General features: G+C 31.1%; 2 protein-coding genes across 3 annotated transcripts; one reads left to right on the top strand and one right to left on the bottom strand.

The window, feature by feature from the left end:
- Window positions 1-7978: 7978 nt before the first annotated feature.
- On the top strand, window positions 7979-10827 carry LOC125876785 (subtilisin-like protease SBT1.8). Its single transcript, XM_049558040.1, has 2 exons — window positions 7979-9671; window positions 10052-10827. The coding sequence occupies exons 1-2, from the start codon at window positions 8051-8053 to the stop codon at window positions 10720-10722; spliced, it is 2292 nt and encodes a 763-aa protein (XP_049413997.1). The 5' UTR covers window positions 7979-8050; the 3' UTR covers window positions 10723-10827.
- A 3244-nt stretch (window positions 10828-14071) lies between these two features.
- Window positions 14072-18467, bottom strand: LOC125876812 (guanine nucleotide-binding protein subunit gamma 3). Of its 2 annotated transcripts, XM_049558072.1 has the most exons (6): window positions 18286-18467; window positions 17590-17805; window positions 15956-16008; window positions 15781-15825; window positions 15629-15673; window positions 14072-14424 (listed from the first exon to the last, which is right to left on the bottom strand). In XM_049558072.1, exons 2-6 carry the CDS (start codon window positions 17743-17745, stop codon window positions 14091-14093), a joined length of 633 nt encoding a protein of 210 aa, XP_049414029.1. In that variant the 5' UTR covers window positions 17746-17805; window positions 18286-18467; the 3' UTR covers window positions 14072-14090. The 2 variants fall into 2 exon arrangements, with proteins under 2 accessions (XP_049414029.1, XP_049414028.1); XM_049558071.1 differs by lacking the exon at window positions 18286-18467 and having other exon boundaries at window positions 17590-18036.
- Between the last annotated feature and the right edge of the window lie 1020 nt (window positions 18468-19487).

Here is a 19487-nt window from a genome sequence, read left to right as displayed (position 1 = left end):
TTGGTAATTATAATAAAGCTTAAATCAAAATCAAATTAATACTAATGCAAAAAGAAAATCAATTCAACACTAAGAATGACAATAATATTGAATATTTGTTCTTTAGTTTTACATTGGTTTAGACAATTAAAATACATAATCTAATTTTAATTTCCTTTAATATTTAGTCATGTAACTAATACTTATTAAACTTAATTTTAGCATGATTTAGTACTTTTAAATTATGATCATTTTCATTATGACTTGTTAATTTGCAATATTTGTTTTACGCGATTTCATTATTATTATTTTTGTTGGATATTTTAGTGTCATTAATCATATCATATTGTGTTATATTTTTTAAGAAACATCTTAGATAGTTGTATTTTGATAGGACTTAAGAAATATTTGAAGTACTAGTAAATTATATGTTTGTATGAATACTTTACCAGAAAAATCCGAAACAACCCGAAAAAATCCAAAAAAACTCGAGTTTTATTGGTTTGGTTTGGTTTATAAATTTAAAAATCCGACACAAATGATTTGGTTTGATATTTGAAAAATCTGAACCAACCCAACCATGTACACCCCTAGAACCATGTTACTGTTACATATTTCTATATTTATTTTTTAGCAATAAAGTTATGTATTCTTGATTTAGTATTTAATTCAATTATAGTACTGTATTGGATTTAAAAAAGCTTAGGCACTTGGCACAAACGAAGAATGTTCACAGAAATTGATTCAAAGGAAAACGTAACGTCTCTAAGATGAATTCGGTAAAGGATGATTTATATTGACGACGTGAAAATAAGGATTAAAAAGAATATTAGCTTGCACCACTTATGAATCATGATTCCTATACCTAAATAACAATCATCGATCGTATAGTACTTTAAGAATTGAATGAAACTAGTCTATAAATTATTGTGTTACGTTGTTAATCTATAAATAATAATTTCTTATACAATTGTAATGAATCGAATACCAAGCACTATAGTTATTTTACACATTTCCTTGTTCAATAGTAGTTGAAATTTTAGAGGTGCAAATGTTGGTATCATTATGAATCAATTTGGGTCAAACATAGCCGTTACAACCATTGTTCTCACCCACGACTCTTAACGGGACAAAATAATGCCCAATTATTTTCCCGCTTAACGTGCCAGTGGTCCCTTATTTTCTTTTACAATAGTTTTCCCCTTGACACACGTATAAATAGAACAATAATTATTTAAAATTTAATATTTTATAAATTATATTAAAAATAATCATGATTAATATTTAGATTCAATTAGAAATTACGTAATAAATTTGTTTAAATTATTTAAATATTAGATAAGAAAATAAAATCTTTATTTTTAATACACCGAATAAATAAATAAAAAAGACGCATTGAAAAAAAGAGACTTAGGATCCGTTTGGTTTGGGCTTTAAAAAATACTTTCTTCGTCTTTATTTACTTGTCTATTTTTTACTTGACACATCTATTAATCCTTAAAATAATAATAATAATAGTTGAAATAGTGAGTTTACCATTTTACCTCTATTAATTGATATAATTTCAAAATCAATTTACTCATTAATAAGTTTTTATCTTTTTCAAATATCTTTACTCTCTAAATAAATTGAAGTTATAATAGGTAATAAATATTGTATTCTCTTGATTTACAAAAAAAATGACAAGTAAAATGGGAAAAACGAAAAGTCAAAATTGAATAAATAAAAATGGATAGAGAGAGTAGCTTTTCAAAAACTGATTCTTTAAAAGTCAAATTTTAATGACTTTTAAGTTAAAAATGAAAAGTAAAAGTAATATCTATTTTAATTCTTCTAAGTCATTTTTAAAATATCCAACCACCGTTGAGGTTGAAAACTACTTAAAAACCAAATGCCCTCTTATAAATGTGGTGCTACACCTTTTTAAAGCCAAAACAAGCTTAAAGCCATAACTTTTTAGAGTAAACATTTTTATATATTTAAATAATTATTTTAACTTGTTTCCAAAGGGGCTTTATTTATAAACGCGTGTTTATCCTTTTTATTTGATCAAATAGTTTATTATATATAATATCTTTTGAAATCCGTGATATACCTTTTTTTCCTCTAATATAAAACCCTTAACACCCTTTTTATTTTATTTTTATTACTTTCCCTAATTACCCAATGTATCAGAAAAAAAATAAAAGATTACTATATTCATGAGTCATGACATTCTTTCTACCTAAAAAACAGAAGAGTGTAGAAAGCATTTACCTAAGTGTTAGGGTTTTAACCTGATTTTCTTTCCTTATTTGAATTTTTTTTTCTTCTTAAAGAAAAGTTCAAGTATTATCATAAATGTTTGAATTTTTTCTGAAAGGAAAATATAATTTTCTTTCATATTTTGTTTATTCTTTCCTTAGAGGAAATGTTTGTAGATCTATAAATTGAAGATTCCTATTCTCATAGCATAACACAATAAAATCCACAATGTAGTCGTTTAGAGACTTTTGTTTATGAGGAGATTTATTCTCTCAATAGTTATAATATTTTTCTTTTAAATTAGTTTTCATATTAATAATATTATGTTTTAGTATCTCTTTATTTGCCATCTAATTTATCACCATCTTGATTGCAATTGTAAGCTTCCGCATGACGCCCTAATTACATTCAGAACCCAACAAGTGGTATTAGAGCACATGGTTCAATGATCCAATGGTTCAATAACCCAGGTTCATCGAGGTTGAAGACAGGTTCAACGCGGTTTCAAATCAATTTGCAATCAATTTGATGATAAAGAAGATTGTTGTCCAACTACATGTGGATACGAGATTTAAACCATATTTTCAACATTCCTGTTGTTGCATCTTTGAAAATAAAAATAAAATATTTTTAAACCATTTTTAACCCATATATTTTAAACTTTATTTTTAACCATGACAAACAACAATGATGAAGACTATGTGAAGAACAAAGATTATCATGCAGTTGAAGAAGGTGGATCAAGTTTTGTCAAGATAATCCAGCCAAAAGGGGAGATTTGTTAGGGTTTTGCCCTGATTTTCTTTCCTTATTTGAAATTTATTTTTTTTCCTTAAAGAAAAGTCAAAGTATTACCATAAATGTTTGAATTTTTTCTAAAAGGAAAATATAATTTTCTTTCATATTTTGTTTATTCTTCCTTAGAGGAAATGTTTGGAGATCTATAAATTGAAGATCCCTATTCTCATAGCATAACACAATAAAATTCACAATGTAGTTGTTTAGAGACTTTTGTTTATGAGGAGATTTATTCTCTCAACAGTTATAATATTTTTCTTTTAAATTAGTTTTCATATTAATAATATTATGTTTTAGTATCTCTTTATTTGCCATCTAATTTATCACCGTCTTGATTGCAATTGTAAGCTTCCGCATGATGCCCTAATTACATTCAGAACCCAACACTAAGTTTATTTTTGAATATTAGAAAACTAGGAAAAATTACCAATTTTTATTGAAAGAAAAAATTGAATGATTTTTAGTTCATCTATCATTATGATCAAACAACACTATGTTTTTGTCTATTATTTAAGAGCAACTTTTGGGGGTTTTAATTTTATAGGATTTCGAAAGTTTAATGTTCGCAAGTAGGGTTGTTCATGGTTTGGATAAAAATCGATTTGAAATCGAAAAACCAAATCAAACCGATTAAATGAATCAATTTAATTTGGGTTTTGATTTGGTTTGGTTTTAGATTGTTAAGAACAAATAGTATTTGGTTTGGTTATGGTTTTGTTCGAAAAAAATTGAAGAAATAATCGAACCGAACCAACAAGTTATATACATAAATTTTATTATTATACATACATAATATATTATATTCATAAACAATTTTAAAGAATTTATATATGTTTCATCAAAATTTATTTATAATTTATTTATGAAGGAAAAAATGTCCAAGGTGAGAACATTTTTCTTATTGGTTTCATGTATATGAGTGTCTATGACAATTCTTTGTGAGACTGAAAATGTCATTTTCTCTTCCTTCTATGTCAAAATAGTGAATTTTGAAGTTTTATTCAGTAAATTCAATGATCGAAAGTTCTGTAATGCCAGTCATTCTAACTTATTTTTTGTTTGAATGGATTGTTGTCACTTTTTTCACGTTTTGAATGAATTAATTCTTTTATTTTTATATATGTGGTTAATAACCGAACCAAACCAAAACCGAAACACAACCAAACCGATAAATGTATATTATATTTGATTTGGTTTGGTTTTGATAATTTTAAAATAGATTAAGTTAGTTTGGTTTTGATTTTAACTAATAACCGACCCAAACCAAACCGTGAACACTTCTTTGCAAGTATAAAAGTAGCATTAACAAACAGAATCATGGCGAAGCGTAGTTTGCTGCAATGGATGAGCGAGACAAGATGCACGTTTTGAGTCAGCTTTCACAAGTCTTCCCTCGTAACTTTGGGTCCTTTTAACTATGCGACATGAAATTATAATATGAAATTAAAGTTTTGTTTGGACATGCGATTTGAAGTTTTTGTATGATATATTTTCTCATAAACATAAGAATTTCATAAGTTATAAAATTATTAAAATAATCCCAATTATTTATTCAATCTTACCAAATAAACAAAAAATTATAAAATCCCATAATAATTTTTCTCAAGGCTAAAGTAATATTTCCATATATACATATTTATCAATATATCTCTTATTAATTAATTAACATATCTCATAGGTTTGGTTAAATTTCATTTAAGAATTTTATGTTTTATTTTTATATAATAAATTTTATATTCATTTTAAGCTTATGTATTATTATTTTATATTTTACGTATAATTTGATAGAATTAGAACAAACGATAATAACAATATTTTGTAAGGTTAGAAAAAGAAAATAACAATTAAAGTTTTCAATCCTCCAAAAAAATATAATATTGATTGAAAATTTAAATATATACATTTTAATTTAATCAAAATAAAAGTTTAATTAACTTTTTTATAATAGATATTTAAAATAGTTTCTTTTTATAAAATAATTTTAATATGAAGAGTACATTAATAGTTGTCCTTTTTCATAACTTGACTCTCAAAAGCAAACACTTTTCTGAAAAGCAATTTTTTTTAAAATGCTTATAAAAAATAAGATGTTTTTAGCAGCAATGTCATACAAGATTACTCACCCATTAATACCCTCTCCATTTTCTCTTTCCCCACCACATTTATAAAAAATGATAATACTAAATAACCAGAAAATTTTGTTAGAATTTGGCCAGAAATTTAAAAAAATTATAATATTTTTTTATTATAAAATAAACTGATCTTTTTTCCATTTTTTAGTTAAAAGGTATTAAAGTTAAAAGGGTAAAAATGGTAAAATAACATATGTAAAATACTATTGTGGCCAAATTCTGGCCAAATTTTCTGGCCAAAAGAATTTTTCCATAAATTAAAAAAGAAAAAACCTCTGGGTTCTCAATCTTTAATAAAGCTAAAGCCACTTTCTTTTCCAATTTCTTTAATTGATTCTTTTTAATTTCTTTTTGCTGCTTAACAGACTGGAAATTCAGGGTTAAAAATAAGAAAAATTAGAACTGAAATTGCAATTAAAATCCGTGAAACATAGTTGTCATTTTCCAAGAAAAACCAAAACAAGCACTAAGACCAAAATTAGTGTACTATAATCTCAATAAAAAATAATTGATTGAAGATTTGGAGGAATTTAAAATTTTGTCCTTAACCAAAAAAATTCTTTCTGAATTGTTTTAGAAAAATTTCCTTATTTGTATAATGTCCTGTCTATATCACTATGTATCTACTTTTTTATGTCACAAATTATGGGCATTTCTTTGAGGAAATTAAAACAACTTTTCTACTAGACATGGACATGGTAGATTGGGACATTTGCCAATCTAAGCTTTTTTATGCCTTCATTTCTTCTAGTACTACTTTTATTTTTGGTCCTTCAAATTATTAATTCCACATGTATTGTATACATATCGAAGAAAATTGTTTTATTCATCTGGCAAATTTTTGAATGCTCTCTATAATTTATATTTCTTTTATTAATCAAATCACGATTAATAAATATATGTTTGTATCTCAATATATTACTTGAATGTAGTAGAGTAATTCTGTTTGATGCATACATTGAACATCGAACTTCAAAACACATATAAAACATTGAATGAGGAAAAGAGAGAAGATAAAAGATACTCCAAATTAAAATCAATAAAGGCAAGTAGATAGACCAATTAAAAAGTGCTATATTAGCTACTTGGCATTCAAGCTGCAATGTGATAATGCAATGTTCCTAACCTTTTGTTCAAAGAGGATGAATTAAGAAAGTGAAAGAAAACTATGAGCAATTTATTAGTTAAAACTTAAAAGTCGTAAGTTAGGATTTTCACCTTTATGACTTCTAATTTATTTTTGTTATTTTGACTTTAAAACAAATACTTAAAAATATCTTTTTAACTTTATCAAATACTACAAAACTATTTTTAAAACTATTCTAACTTAAAATAACATAAAATAACTTAGTTCAATAAAACTCGAAATCAAATAAAAGAATATATAGAGTTCATTATCTTGAAAATCCAAAGAATAATAGGTAATCTAGTAAATATATACTTTTTTGAATAGTCTTTTATCTAAATAAATAAAGAAAATGAAATGATGGTTATTATGTAAGTGCCACACCTTGTTATATTTTATGCAACATTCTTTCAATGTAAAGTTTAAAGGAAAAGATGCTTGTTTGAATCGCAATTCATAATATATATAATTATCAAAAGTTAATCATTTTCTATCCACGCTTTTCTATATATTTTTTAATTTATAATAATGTCATTGTCTAGAACATTAACGAATTAATTTATTCATATACTATAAGATATGAAATTGATAAGTGATTATTTGTAATAAATTATGATTTGTAAGGGGTAAAATGAGGAAAAAGAAGAAGAATTAAATGCAAGACAAAGAAGTCTTATTTGATTAATTAAGTAAAGTTAGTACATACAGTAATATAGTTTTGTTTCAAAATAGAAAAAACAAAGTACACTTTTTTTTTCTATTTTTCTTTTCCCACAAGAAGTAAAGTGAGTAGCTAAGCTATGATTAACGCATGCATTTACAAGAGTCAAATATACAGTTTTTTTCCAAATATATTTTTCTATATTTTAAGTTATAATTTATAATAATTTTAGATACATATTATCCTAAAAATGATATTCCTTCCTTTACAATTTAGATGACTCAGTTTCATTTTTAATTATTTTTTAAAAAATGAGATATTTATAAATTTAGTAACAATTTAACTTTAAAATGTCTATTTTATTCTTAATGAAATAATTTATAACTACACAAAATATCTATCACTTATTTTACATCACTAATTTCAAAATCTTTTCTTTGTTTTTTAAAAACTCTTTGCTAAATCAAATTAACCATATAAATTAGAATACACCTAATTATTTTCACATAAACCATACTATTAAAACTTATAATAAATATTTTAATCATCCTTCATCAAAGATATAGCCACTCGTAAATATTGTAATATTTACTATGGGGCTATAAATTATGTTATCAAAAGTGAAAAAATAGACATGATATATATATATATATATATATATATAATTTCTATTATTTCAGTATCAATAACATAATTTTATAATCATAATGGAGTAATATATTTTACATGCAAATCTTATTTCTATTTTAAGATAAAAGCAATATCTACTCAAAAGGAAAATGTCCATAAAATCATGAGAAAATAGATAAAAATATTATAATATATTAAAAAAAAATTATAGAGTAATATTTTTTACTCAATGAATCACAATCATGTTAAATTAAAGTATTATCCCATTGGGTAGAGTAAAAAAAGGAGATTGGGTGTGGTAAAACAGTTTTGAAAAGCGCACTAAAGACAGTGGTATTAACGTAATAAGATCAAATTTGAAGCCTTTATAGTAAAGATAGTGGTAATATAAACCCGACAGTAGTCCTCCATAACTCCTTCGATCCTCTCTCTCAGTCGCATTTTTCGGCGACTGTCTCCTTCTCTGTTCTTGCTTTTCCGATGGGTTCTCTTCTCTGTTTCTCTCTCATTACTTTTCTCCTTGTTCTTCACCCATGTTTCGCAAAGAAAACTTACATTGTTCATGTGAAACATCACCAAAAGCCTTCTTCTTATTCTACTCATCATGATTGGTACGATGCTCAGTTGAAATCTCTTTCTTCTTCTTCTTCCAACTCTGAATCTCTTCTTTACTCTTACGACACTGCTTATCCTGGATTTGCTGCTTCTCTTGACCCCCATGAGGCTGAATTGCTCCGACAGTCTGATGATGTGGTTGGGGTGTATGAGGATACTGTTTATACACTTCATACTACTCGGACCCCTGAGTTTCTTGGGTTGGATAATCAGTTGGGGGTTTGGGCTGGGCATACTCAACAAGAGCTTAACAGTGCTGCTCAGGATGTTATTATTGGAGTACTTGACACCGGTGTTTGGCCTGAATCTAAGAGTTTTAGTGATATGGGTATGCCTGATGTGCCGTCCAGATGGCGTGGGGAATGTGAATCTGGTCCTGATTTCGATCCAAAGGTACATTGCAACAAGAAACTGATTGGTGCGAGATTTTTCGCTAAAGGTTACCGTATGTCGTCTTCTAGTTCATTTACGAATCAACCCAGACAGCCGGAATCGCCTCGGGATCAGGACGGTCATGGCACCCATACAGCCAGTACCGCCGCTGGTGCACCCGTGGGTAACGCTAGCCTTCTTGGTTATGCTAGTGGAATCGCTCGTGGTATGGCTCCTCGTGCCCGTGTAGCTACTTACAAGGTGTGTTGGCCTACTGGTTGTTTTGGGTCTGATATTCTTGCAGGTATGGACCGTGCTATTTTGGATGGGGTTGATGTGTTATCTTTATCTTTGGGTGGTGGATCAGGTCCATATTATCGTGATACCATTGCTATTGGTGGTTTCTCTGCTATGGAGAAAGGAATTGTTGTGTCCTGTTCTGCAGGAAACAGCGGCCCTGCTAAAGCTTCACTTGCAAATACAGCTCCATGGATTATGACTGTTGGTGCTGGAACCATAGACCGTGATTTCCCTGCTTATGCTGTTTTAGGTAATGGGAAAAAGATTACTGGGGTGTCATTATACAGTGGTAAAGGGATGGGTAAAAAGCTAGTTAGCTTAGTTTACAACACAGATAGTAGCTCTAGCCTTTGCTTGCCTGGTTCACTAAACCCAAAAGATGTGCGTGGGAAGATAGTGGTATGTGACAGAGGGACTAATGCGAGAGTAGAAAAGGGTCTAGTGGTGAAAGAAGCTGGTGGGGTGGGGATGATATTGGCTAACACCGTGGAGAGTGGTGAGGAGCTGGTGGCAGACAGTCACTTATTGCCTGCGGTGGCTGTTGGGAGGAAATTAGGGAATGTGATAAGGCAGTATGTGAAGAGTGAGAAGAATCCGACTGCGGTGCTCAGCTTTGGAGGTACGGTGGTGAACGTTAAGCCATCGCCGGTGGTGGCAGCGTTTAGCTCAAGAGGGCCTAATACAGTGACTCCACAGATATTGAAGCCTGATTTAATTGGACCTGGAGTTAACATATTGGCAGCTTGGTCTGAGGCTATTGGCCCTACTGGCCTTGAGAAAGATACTAGGAGGACCAAGTTCAACATCATGTCTGGTAAGTATCACCAACGGATAGTTCCTTTCTCTATTCATGTTTAGATTAATTAAATATTAGTCGATCTTGCAATTGATTTGCAACATTTTACAATTTGTATAGTGATAGTCTGTCTTCCACTAATAAGTATACCATGATCCCACTCTCCGTGTCGGATCGTTCAAAAATGTATTGCTTTTGAAGGATTTGACATGCGTTTCGCGACATTTTTGAAGAGTTCGAGTGACATTAGTGGTCCCTACTTAAAAAAAATTAATGGATTTAACATATCATATGGACCTACTTGAAACAAACAGTTCATTTGCTGGAAATAATGTGATGTACTTTTCGAAAATCTGACATTTGAATTTTGTAGTATTTGATCTTGAACTCTATTGCAGGTACATCCATGTCCTGTCCTCATATCAGTGGACTGGCTGCACTGCTGAAAGCAGCACATCCTGAATGGAGTCCAAGTGCAATCAAATCTGCACTTATGACAACTGCCTATAATCGCGACACCACTAACTCCCCTCTTCGTGATGCCGAAGGTGATCAACTTTCCACTCCATGGGCTCATGGAGCAGGTCATGTTGATCCTCACAAGGCACTCTCCCCGGGTCTCGTCTATGATATTAGGCCCGAGGAGTACATCAAGTTCTTATGCTCCTTGGACTATGAGATGGACCACATACAGGCCATTGTCAAGCGCCCAAATGTCACTTGTGCTAAGAAATTTTCAGATCCTGGACAGATAAACTATCCATCGTTTGCAGTTTTGTTTGGGAAATCAAGGGTTGTTCGTTACACCCGTACCTTGACCAATGTGGGAGCTGCAGGCTCTACCTATGAGGTAGTCATTGATGCTCCCCCGTCTGTTACTGTGACTGTGAAACCATCAAAGCTTGTATTCAAAAGGGTAGGAGAGAGGCTGCGATACACAGTCACATTTGTGTCAAAGAAGGGTGTTAGCACGATGAGCAAGACTACATTTGGTTCGATTTCATGGAATAATGCTCAAAATCAAGTTAGGAGTCCAGTTTCATATTCGTGGTCACAGTTATTTAACTGAAAGGTTGTTCTTCCTTTAATGTAATGTATGGTTTTCCCCTTTTGAATTACCAGCAAAAATTGTGGTAATCAGATGCGCTGCAAATGGAAGTGTTTTTTTAGCAATGTGAGTGGTTGAGCAATGCATGCAATTATAGCCCTTGCTTGTATGATCATTTCACTGATAATGTATTTTTTATTACATGTTCTTTGGGCAACTAAAACATTAACAGGGTAGCAATTTTTCCAATATGTTTGAAGTTAAGAGGAGATCTCAGATACACGTTTAGTAGCAACAAAATATACATACGGCAAACTTGACAAATTAAATCAACAACTCGAGACACCGAACCCTGTCCTCCTCAGTAGGTAGAATCATGGTGAATGGCTACAACATCAACGCCAAATACGGAGCAACCAAAACAAGAGAAAATAAATGCAGCAAGCTGCTACTATTGATGAGCTGAAACATGAAGCTACAAGATTCTAAATCATGCTGTGTCTTTTCTCAATCAAAGAAGGAAACAATCGTAGGAAGGAAACAAAAAGAAGACTACATATGTGATGTAAAGTAAAAGTGTTTTTTGTTTTTCTAATTAAACAGATAAAATTCCTGACATCTATCTGTGATGACAAGTAAAGAGTGTGGTTTTTCTAATTTAACAAATATTGGGCTCGAACTAGTTCACCCAAATGAGTTATGATGTAAAGCTGCACCCTCACACAATCAGGTGGATCCGTCTCTCATTATAGCAGCCATGAAACTTTCTTGTCACTATAAAGATGTTTGATTGTACACTCGTACCACTGCAGTTTGACCACTTATTAAACACTTTTCACTAACATGGTATAATGAGTGTAATATAAATGAAATTGACGCTAATCTAAACCACCATAGTGTGTGTAAATTCATCCGAAGCTAATCTAAACCACCATAGTGTGTGTAAACCATCACAGGCCAACAATATGGATACATATTTATACAATGGTTATACATAATTATATAAAGAAGATATGTTGTTTATACATTCCATATTCAAATTTCTTATTACTTTTTCAATATTAAAATGAAAAGATAAATTAAATAAATTAAAAGATCCTTTTATTCAAAACTCCAGTTGCGGCGGCATTCATTCTCTTCCACTTTACAGAACTCATCCCTCTTAAAGACTTATAGAAATAAACGCGTCTTCACATTTTCTTAATTCGAAATGGCTGAAGAAAGGAAAGATTCCTTCTTTTAGGATACTCCCAAAAACAAATCCAATGAAAATAGGATTGGAAAAAGAGAGTTCAATGATAGCATGGGGGAAGAAGTAAAAAAAAAAACATTTAAAATAGATTTGACTTCATGAAATTTAATGTAAACATATGTTATTCTAGATGTAAAAAATATTGGGCTATGTTCATTGAAAACAATTGGGAAAAAGTGCACAAATACCTGTTTTTGGGATTGTTATCTAATTAATGTCTGCTATATATGTATATTTTTACAAGTTTATTTGCTTTTAGAAATAATTCAAGCATATGCATTTGAGATTGAAAATTCATATATGAAGTGCATGCATGTAAAAATTGTCTTAATCACATGTGTATCTGAATTCATTTTGTCATTTTTTATTTATATTTTTGAATTTCAATATTCAAATCTACTCTAAATAAGCTCAAGTTCGAAATATAAGTTATATATATCACACAACACAAATTAATATCAATTTGTCAAAACAATAATAAATTTAACAAATTTATTAATATACCTTTTATTTTTTTTACCTATATTTGGCTTTAAATCATATATATCTGAAACACATATTATAATTGACTAAAATTTCAGGTGTATGCGTATGAGTTTCTTGCCATACTAATAATACATTTTATTCAAATTAGAAACATAAGTTCAGTGTATCAAAAAATAACAATCCTCAATAATCAATTTGTTAAATAACAACAATTTAACAAACCCATAAAGCACACTTTAAATTTTTCCATTTATGATTGCTCTCAATCATACATATGATAAAAAAACACATGTGAAATTGGCTAAAATTTCAGGTGTCTGATATATTATGGAAGAAATACTATTTTTATTTTTCAAGTTTCAAAACTAAATATATTCCAAATAAGCTCAAATTCGATAGATAAATTTTATATATCATAAGGAATAAAATTTCAATCATCAATTAGACAAAATAACAACAAATCTATTTTGCATTCTTTTAATTTTTTCATATATATCTATACTCAATCATATATGACTGAAACACATGTTAAAAATGACTAAACTTTCTGATTATATATGTCTGAATGCACAAGCAGAAAGAAAAAAAGTAAGTACTTTTGCCTAAAAATTCTCTAATACTGGATATTCATAAAAAAAAAAAACATACAAACTAATATTAGTTAAATAAAGCGACCAAAATGAAACACCAATTAAATTTTTACCAAAATATTTGTTTGAACAGTACATATAAAGTATCCCTTGTTCAGATCCCTCATTTGGAGGTACTGACTGAAGCTCAAACTATGGACCTACATACCCTTGTTTTTGGGCTTTGTATCATATACAAATGAAACTTTCGCAAATAGCCACTATAGTAAATTTAATTATACTCCATAGCTATAATTTACATATTGTATTAATTATACTCCATAGCTATAATTTACATATTTACATATTGTAGCTATGGTTTAAGTTACCTCGTTTGTATAATTCACAGATTTGTATAATTTGCTGGTGAGTTTGTATAATTCATCTATTTTTGTATAAACTCGAAATAACAAATTTATACAAACACTAATTCTGAACTTTAAACAGTTATACAAATTATATTATACAAATTTCAAATTATACAAACGTGCAAATTATACAAAACAAAAAAACTAAGCTGCATAATTATAGCTAAGAGTATGTTGCAAATTGTAATTAAGGCAAACTGTAGTTATTTCAACTAATTAACTAGTATATATTTGCTTATCCGTGTAATTTTCCCTATATCAATATGGATTCAAAGACTAGAGATGGACATGACCGAGAAGTTATTATGTGGGGGAAGTGACAGTCAGAGTAAATGAAAATGAACAAGTAAAATAAAAGGGGTAAAGGAAAACTTAATAGGGGTAAAAACAGGTTGATGCAAGACAGGTTAAAAGTAGAGAATTTTTTTCTTTTTTTAAAGCTACACAGAGGGGGGACAGGTTAAATAGAATCGGCAGTATTCTAATAGACAGATAGTACGATAGAAAGATTCACTTCCACTTGACATCTATCGTAATAATAATAAAAACAGGGAAACTTGAAATGGTATTCCAGACAAAGATATTCACAATTTTATAGAAGCAGTTTGATATAGGAATATTATTGCATGATTTAGTATTATATTATGATGACTACTAACATAAGTAGCAAGGGCAGAGGCAGCAGCACTTTTTACAACAGGAACTACAATTTAACTTTGGACATCTAGGATAAGAACATGAACATGTACATGTACATGGGCTACTACAAGAGGAGCAGCTAAAGCAAGAAGGACATTTTAAGCTACAACAACTCCATTTGCAGACAGGCTTGCGGCAGCATTTAGACCGTGGACAGGAGAAACATTGACACTTAGGTATTGAGCAACTGATATATGGGCAGCAGTTACATAAATTGCAGTTAGGCATCTTCATACTAGGACATCGGCACCAGCAACAAATCCACGAGAGATTGAAACATGAAGAGCCACTACAATGTGTAAGAAACTTGTGTCAATACGAGAAGCCACAAACTCATTCAATATATCTCCTGAACACTGAATTGAGTCTCGTACGACTCTATGAGAAGAGCAGCAAATTTGTTTAGCTGTTGGCAACATGCTAATTTGACAAAATGTAGAAAAATACGTGTCTATGTAAAGATGTGACCTCTTAATTGTTATCCTCCTCAAAGAAAAAATAATGCACTTCATCAGAGCTCAGATTACAAGGCTTAAAAACATATCCTCGAGCACATATTTCATGACTGCACCAATGCAGATGAGGCTAATTACTCTGTTCTTAATGTAATCTTTCTTTTCCAGTAAGAATTGGCATTATGAAGGCTAGGTACAAAAATATGCAGTATCTTTTTTTTTTTTTTATAACCATGGTGTCTGAACCTGAGACCGACCTTTTTTTTAATCAAAAGAACCCAAGACCTCATAGTGCTCAATCCCACTACATTGACCACCAAGCCACACTCTTGGATACTACAAAAAGACGCACTATAATTGCACAAAAATAACTTCCTACTCTTTGTTTATAAATAAACCAAAAAATTTCTTCCTGAAAGGAGTTCATCGCCATAACTAGATTTCATGAAGCTCCTTATGTTTATGAGCGAAGGAAGGGCACAAACATAATCCATAAAAATATGAATTGTGACCACACTGGAACACAATTCCCACCAACTTTGGTTACTATTTACCATCTATTTTCTAGCTTATGAGCCACCAATAGTATTCTCTCTCTCTCTCTCTCTGAACATAGAGCTTTACTTCTTGCAAGTATATCCCTAACAGTTTGTTAATACTTAAAATGTGAGAAATAAGTAGCTGTGTTGGATCACAGTTGCAGCTAACCTTGTTTTCTATGTACTGTCTACTATTCTAGCTCATGACCCACAAAGGTAATATAGCTCTGAACAGTTTATGTGCAACATTTTGCAAATTGCCTACCAGGATGCTAAATTTTTATCCATTAAGCCTAAGAACATTTCATAGTAATGCATAAAAAGTTTCTGATGTTTAAGTTTTTGTCCTCGCATGCAGTTAATGCCAGGCTAATCACTCCCTATCTCTTTATTTTTTTATATGAATCTCACTTTAATAAAACCAATAACGAATCTTGAACAGTAATCATATTTCATGCTCAGTATAACCCAAAAAAGAAATGCTAAAAATTTAGCATACCAGAGCCATTTCCAGAAGCAACAGGATCTCCGTGTCTTCTTTATTCTGCTACGAGGGAAAAAAGGCAATGAGAAGGTGTAAATTATAATACTGGAAATCCACTTCAAAAAAAAAAAACTTGTAGATGTGACTGTTGATGAATACTATCTTACGTCGGTATAAGAGGATCTGAATGTTCCGATACAAATTCTGTCACCCTGCAAAATTGGCAACATCATTCAATACAGAGTTACTTTAAAGGACATACTTAAATTCACTTCACATGACTTCATTAATACAGAGCATGTGGAAATAAATGCACATGTAGAAAATGTGCTCTCTACATACTCTTTACAGGATCGAGAAGCGGGATGAAGGCCTTCAATGGATTTCAGTTCTTCCTGCTCAGAAGAATTGGATTGAAATGAGATGAGAGCAAAGTGAAATAACTTCATACAAAAATCTCTTAAGCAAGACTTTGTATCATTAAAAATACTGCACATTAATCACAACAAAGTACAAACAAGCTTATGGTAAAATATGCAATATAATCTCTAGCATATTGTGAAACATCAAAACACACCACATAAAATTGCCACCTGTATCTCCTTTATCCCAACAAGGAAACTAAAGTACATACTGTCAACGATATATGCGAGGCCAAAATCAAGGTTATTTCGCGACAATTCTTTATTGGTTGTAGGTTAGTTGAAGATGATCTTATGCGACTTTCAGACCAGTCTTGGAAGTAATTGTCTTCAATCATATCAGGATCAAATTTTGAAAATGCCTTTAAGAGCCAGGGATAGGTCGAGATAATTAATTATCAAACTTTAAAGTAACCTTCTTTTCTGTAGATAAAATTCATAAGCTGATGCATTATGATACCTCCAAAGTGTTGAGCACAAATCTAATACCTTTATCCTTTTCTGTGTTTCCCATGTGGAGGGGGGACAGGAAGTCTCCAGTCCCCAAGTTCAAGAGGAGAAAGCAGAAAAGTATGGACCAGTTTGAAGAATGAGATTCCAAAGTTTCAATGTTGGTTAGCATTACATGTGCAAGAAGTACATATTCTGGTGGAAGTAACTCCATTGATATGTTAACGGAAAAAATACATGAGGAATCTAAACAGGTAAATATTGCATCATGCAACTTTCTCAAAGCTTGAAGAGCCTATTGGATGGGTTTACAACTTATAGCTTATAGGCAAAAAGCCATAAGTTAAGATTTCTTTCGACTTATTTTTGTAATTTATTTGACCTAAAAATAAGTGCTTAGAAAAGTTACCAAGTTCAAAAAATAAATAAATAAATAAGTGCTTAGAAACATTTTTTTACTAAACCCAAAATGCTTAAAAGCTATTTTGGCTTTAAAGCACCTAAAATAAGCCAATCAAAATAGACTCTTAAGTTATTCCTCCACCAGCAAGCACACAACTTGAGAAGCAAATGAGCAGACTGAAAGTCTAAGAGCTCTATTAAGAAAATATATTGGAGCCTTATGTTCTTTTTAATTGATTGTTCAAATTAGCATGTCTTTATGACAGTAATTAATCTAAGTTAAACTGCTCAGCGTTCAAATTGTGTACATGACAGTACATTCTAGTCACTGGTTTAGCATATGGACATAGGGCAACAGTGAAGATTAGATATACTCAATTTGATATCCCAGCAAGGTTTAACTAGGGTAATGTAAGACAAAATCCAAATCAAACAAAGATTCAGCCCTCAATTAAGCAAGCAATCTACTTTTTTTTTCCATCTCTGGACAAATATGAAAAACTAAAAAAAGATAGTCTAATAACAGAAAGCAAACTACTTTTTTATGCTTAACTATAAATTCTATTGATGTGACAAACATTTACCTCAAAATAGTAGCCTGGGGGTTTACACAGCACAACACTAAATTGACTATAAACAAGAATGACATGACAAATTTGACAATTTTAACTCAACACAAGAAAATTCAGACAATAAACTCACCTCAAGAAAGCCAATTTCTCTTTCAAGCATCTGAACTTTGGCAAATTCTCGACGCTTTCCATACAAATCTGGATACTGAGGTGGTGATTTTGGGCGGGGTGGTGGCATAGATGGCATTGAAGCAGTTCCTCCAGCTCCAGCACCAGCCCCTGCCATTTCCCCCTTTTCTTCACTTTCACCAACAGTTAATCAAACTCTTTTTCTTTCCCTGTTTTTCTACATATAAAAGGGTTTCTCCAATTACCCAACTGAGAATCTTGCAAAATACAATGAATTTACTAAATAGTAGTAGTTCAGAACTTGCAAATGGGCAAACACCAAAGGACACCAACAGAGTAATAATATTGATAGTTTCAGACTTTCTAGTACAATAGTGGTTATGTCTTGCTGACAAATGCTAAGTTTTTTTCTTTCCTATTTTCACACACACAAACTGGGGCCAAATTAAAAAAAAAAAAAAAAGAATTTACTGAACTGAGTTACTAATGTCAAATACCAAGAACCAAGAAAAGAGCAACTGCAATGGTAATAGGATAAATGCTTCTTGAATTTAATCTCCTCATGCAAAAATTCAAGTTTTCATTAAATGGGTATCTCTAAAAATAAAAAAGAAAAACAGGGTGTGCCTCAAGATTCAATTTTTTTATATAGATATTTAAGAGTTAAGAGTAGAGCTAAAAAGGGTGTAATAATTACTCTTGTGCTGGTGGTGTGATGGGACTGTGAAGACAAATCCTGTTAATTGATGATGGTAGATAGTAAAAAAAGCTGCAATTATGAAGGACATTTTCTTGTAAATAGCTATATATTTTTGATATATATTTTGGTGTGGGGGCAGTGGTTGTGGTATCTATGGGGGAAAGGGTTTGCAGTATTTGCAGAGATTAGCAGAGAGTGGGACTGTAGGTTTTGTTGGGAGGGCCGAAAAGCTTAACGTTAAAGGATTCAGACCGCACGTGACTATCGACTAGGATAGAGAAAAACTAGTATTTCGTTTTACCTCGTTTTTACAGTAAATTGGGTAATTCTTAGGAAACTCCTCCTTACCCTTTCAAACATTTTATGGCATATTTTTTGTGTCATGATAAATTTGCTTGAATAGCAACTTGTATAGTAGTAATAATTATAATTTTCATATTAGCTCCTAACTGATTTTAATATAAATAGAGGGGTATTTATTTGTAAAAAATCATCAAGCAGATAATTTAATTTTTTTCAATAAAAATCTCTCTTGCAATTCTATTATGTACTTTTTATCATTTTCTTAGTGATTTCTAGTGTTTTAAGTTGATTAGGCATAGCAAAATCGTGAACGAGTTGTACAGAAATGTGAGCGAGTTGTCAAGTATCACAAAAAAGCTTAGTTGCTGACTGAAGACGTGACAACATGGTATCACAACAAGGTTGTAACTAAGAAAATGACAAACGACGAAGAAATCAATGCAGCTAACGTCCCAAGTCAATGTCACCAGTGGCGGAGTCAGGATTTTCAATAAGGGAGTTCAAAATCTGTAGAAATAGACACACTAAGTAGCAAAAGGGGGTTCGACATCTACTATATATACATAAAAAAATATTTTAACCATGTATAAATAATATAATTTTCCGCCGAAGTGGGTTCGGATGAACCCCCTTAGTACAAGGTGGCTCCGCCCCTGGATGTCACCTAGGATGTCGTTGGCAAAGAAGGTCATAACATAAAGAAAAATGTCTCCAACAAGAGTTATGAGGTGCCACCTAGGGTTGAGTCAAACGAAGGACTTACATCCCAAGAACCATCTGCCATTGAGGCAAGTGAAGATGATGTGAAGGTCATATCCAAGGATGTCTCGCTTGGTAGAGAGTGCGTTACGAAGGTTAATGTAGGAATAGACATTGTCGAGATCTTTTGCCAATGC

Source organism: Solanum stenotomum, chromosome 9, assembly GCF_019186545.1.
Source record: "Solanum stenotomum isolate F172 chromosome 9, ASM1918654v1, whole genome shotgun sequence".
In the NCBI taxonomy this organism is placed as follows: Eukaryota; Viridiplantae; Streptophyta; class Magnoliopsida; order Solanales; family Solanaceae; genus Solanum; species Solanum stenotomum.
Note: the sequence above shows the minus strand (reverse complement) of the source record. Positions and strands in the feature narration are given on the sequence as shown.

Coding starts and splice junctions, on each gene's coding strand:
- LOC125876785 (XM_049558040.1), top strand. CDS start 8,051: ATGGGTTCTCTTCTCTGTTTCTCTCTCATTACTTTTCTCCTTGTTCTT. Junction 9,672..10,051: donor CAAGTTCAACATCATGTCTG/GTAAGTATCACC, acceptor ACTCTATTGCAG/GTACATCCATGTCCTGTCCT.
- LOC125876812 (XM_049558072.1), bottom strand. CDS start 17,745: ATGGCAGGGGCTGGTGCTGGAGCTGGAGGAACTGCTTCAATGCCATCT. Junction 16,009..17,589: donor GAGAAATTGGCTTTCTTGAG/GTGAGTTTATTG, acceptor TCTTCTGAGCAG/GAAGAACTGAAATCCATTGA. Junction 14,425..15,628: donor TGCTTCTGGAAATGGCTCTG/GTATGCTAAATT, acceptor TACACATTGTAG/TGGCTCTTCATGTTTCAATC.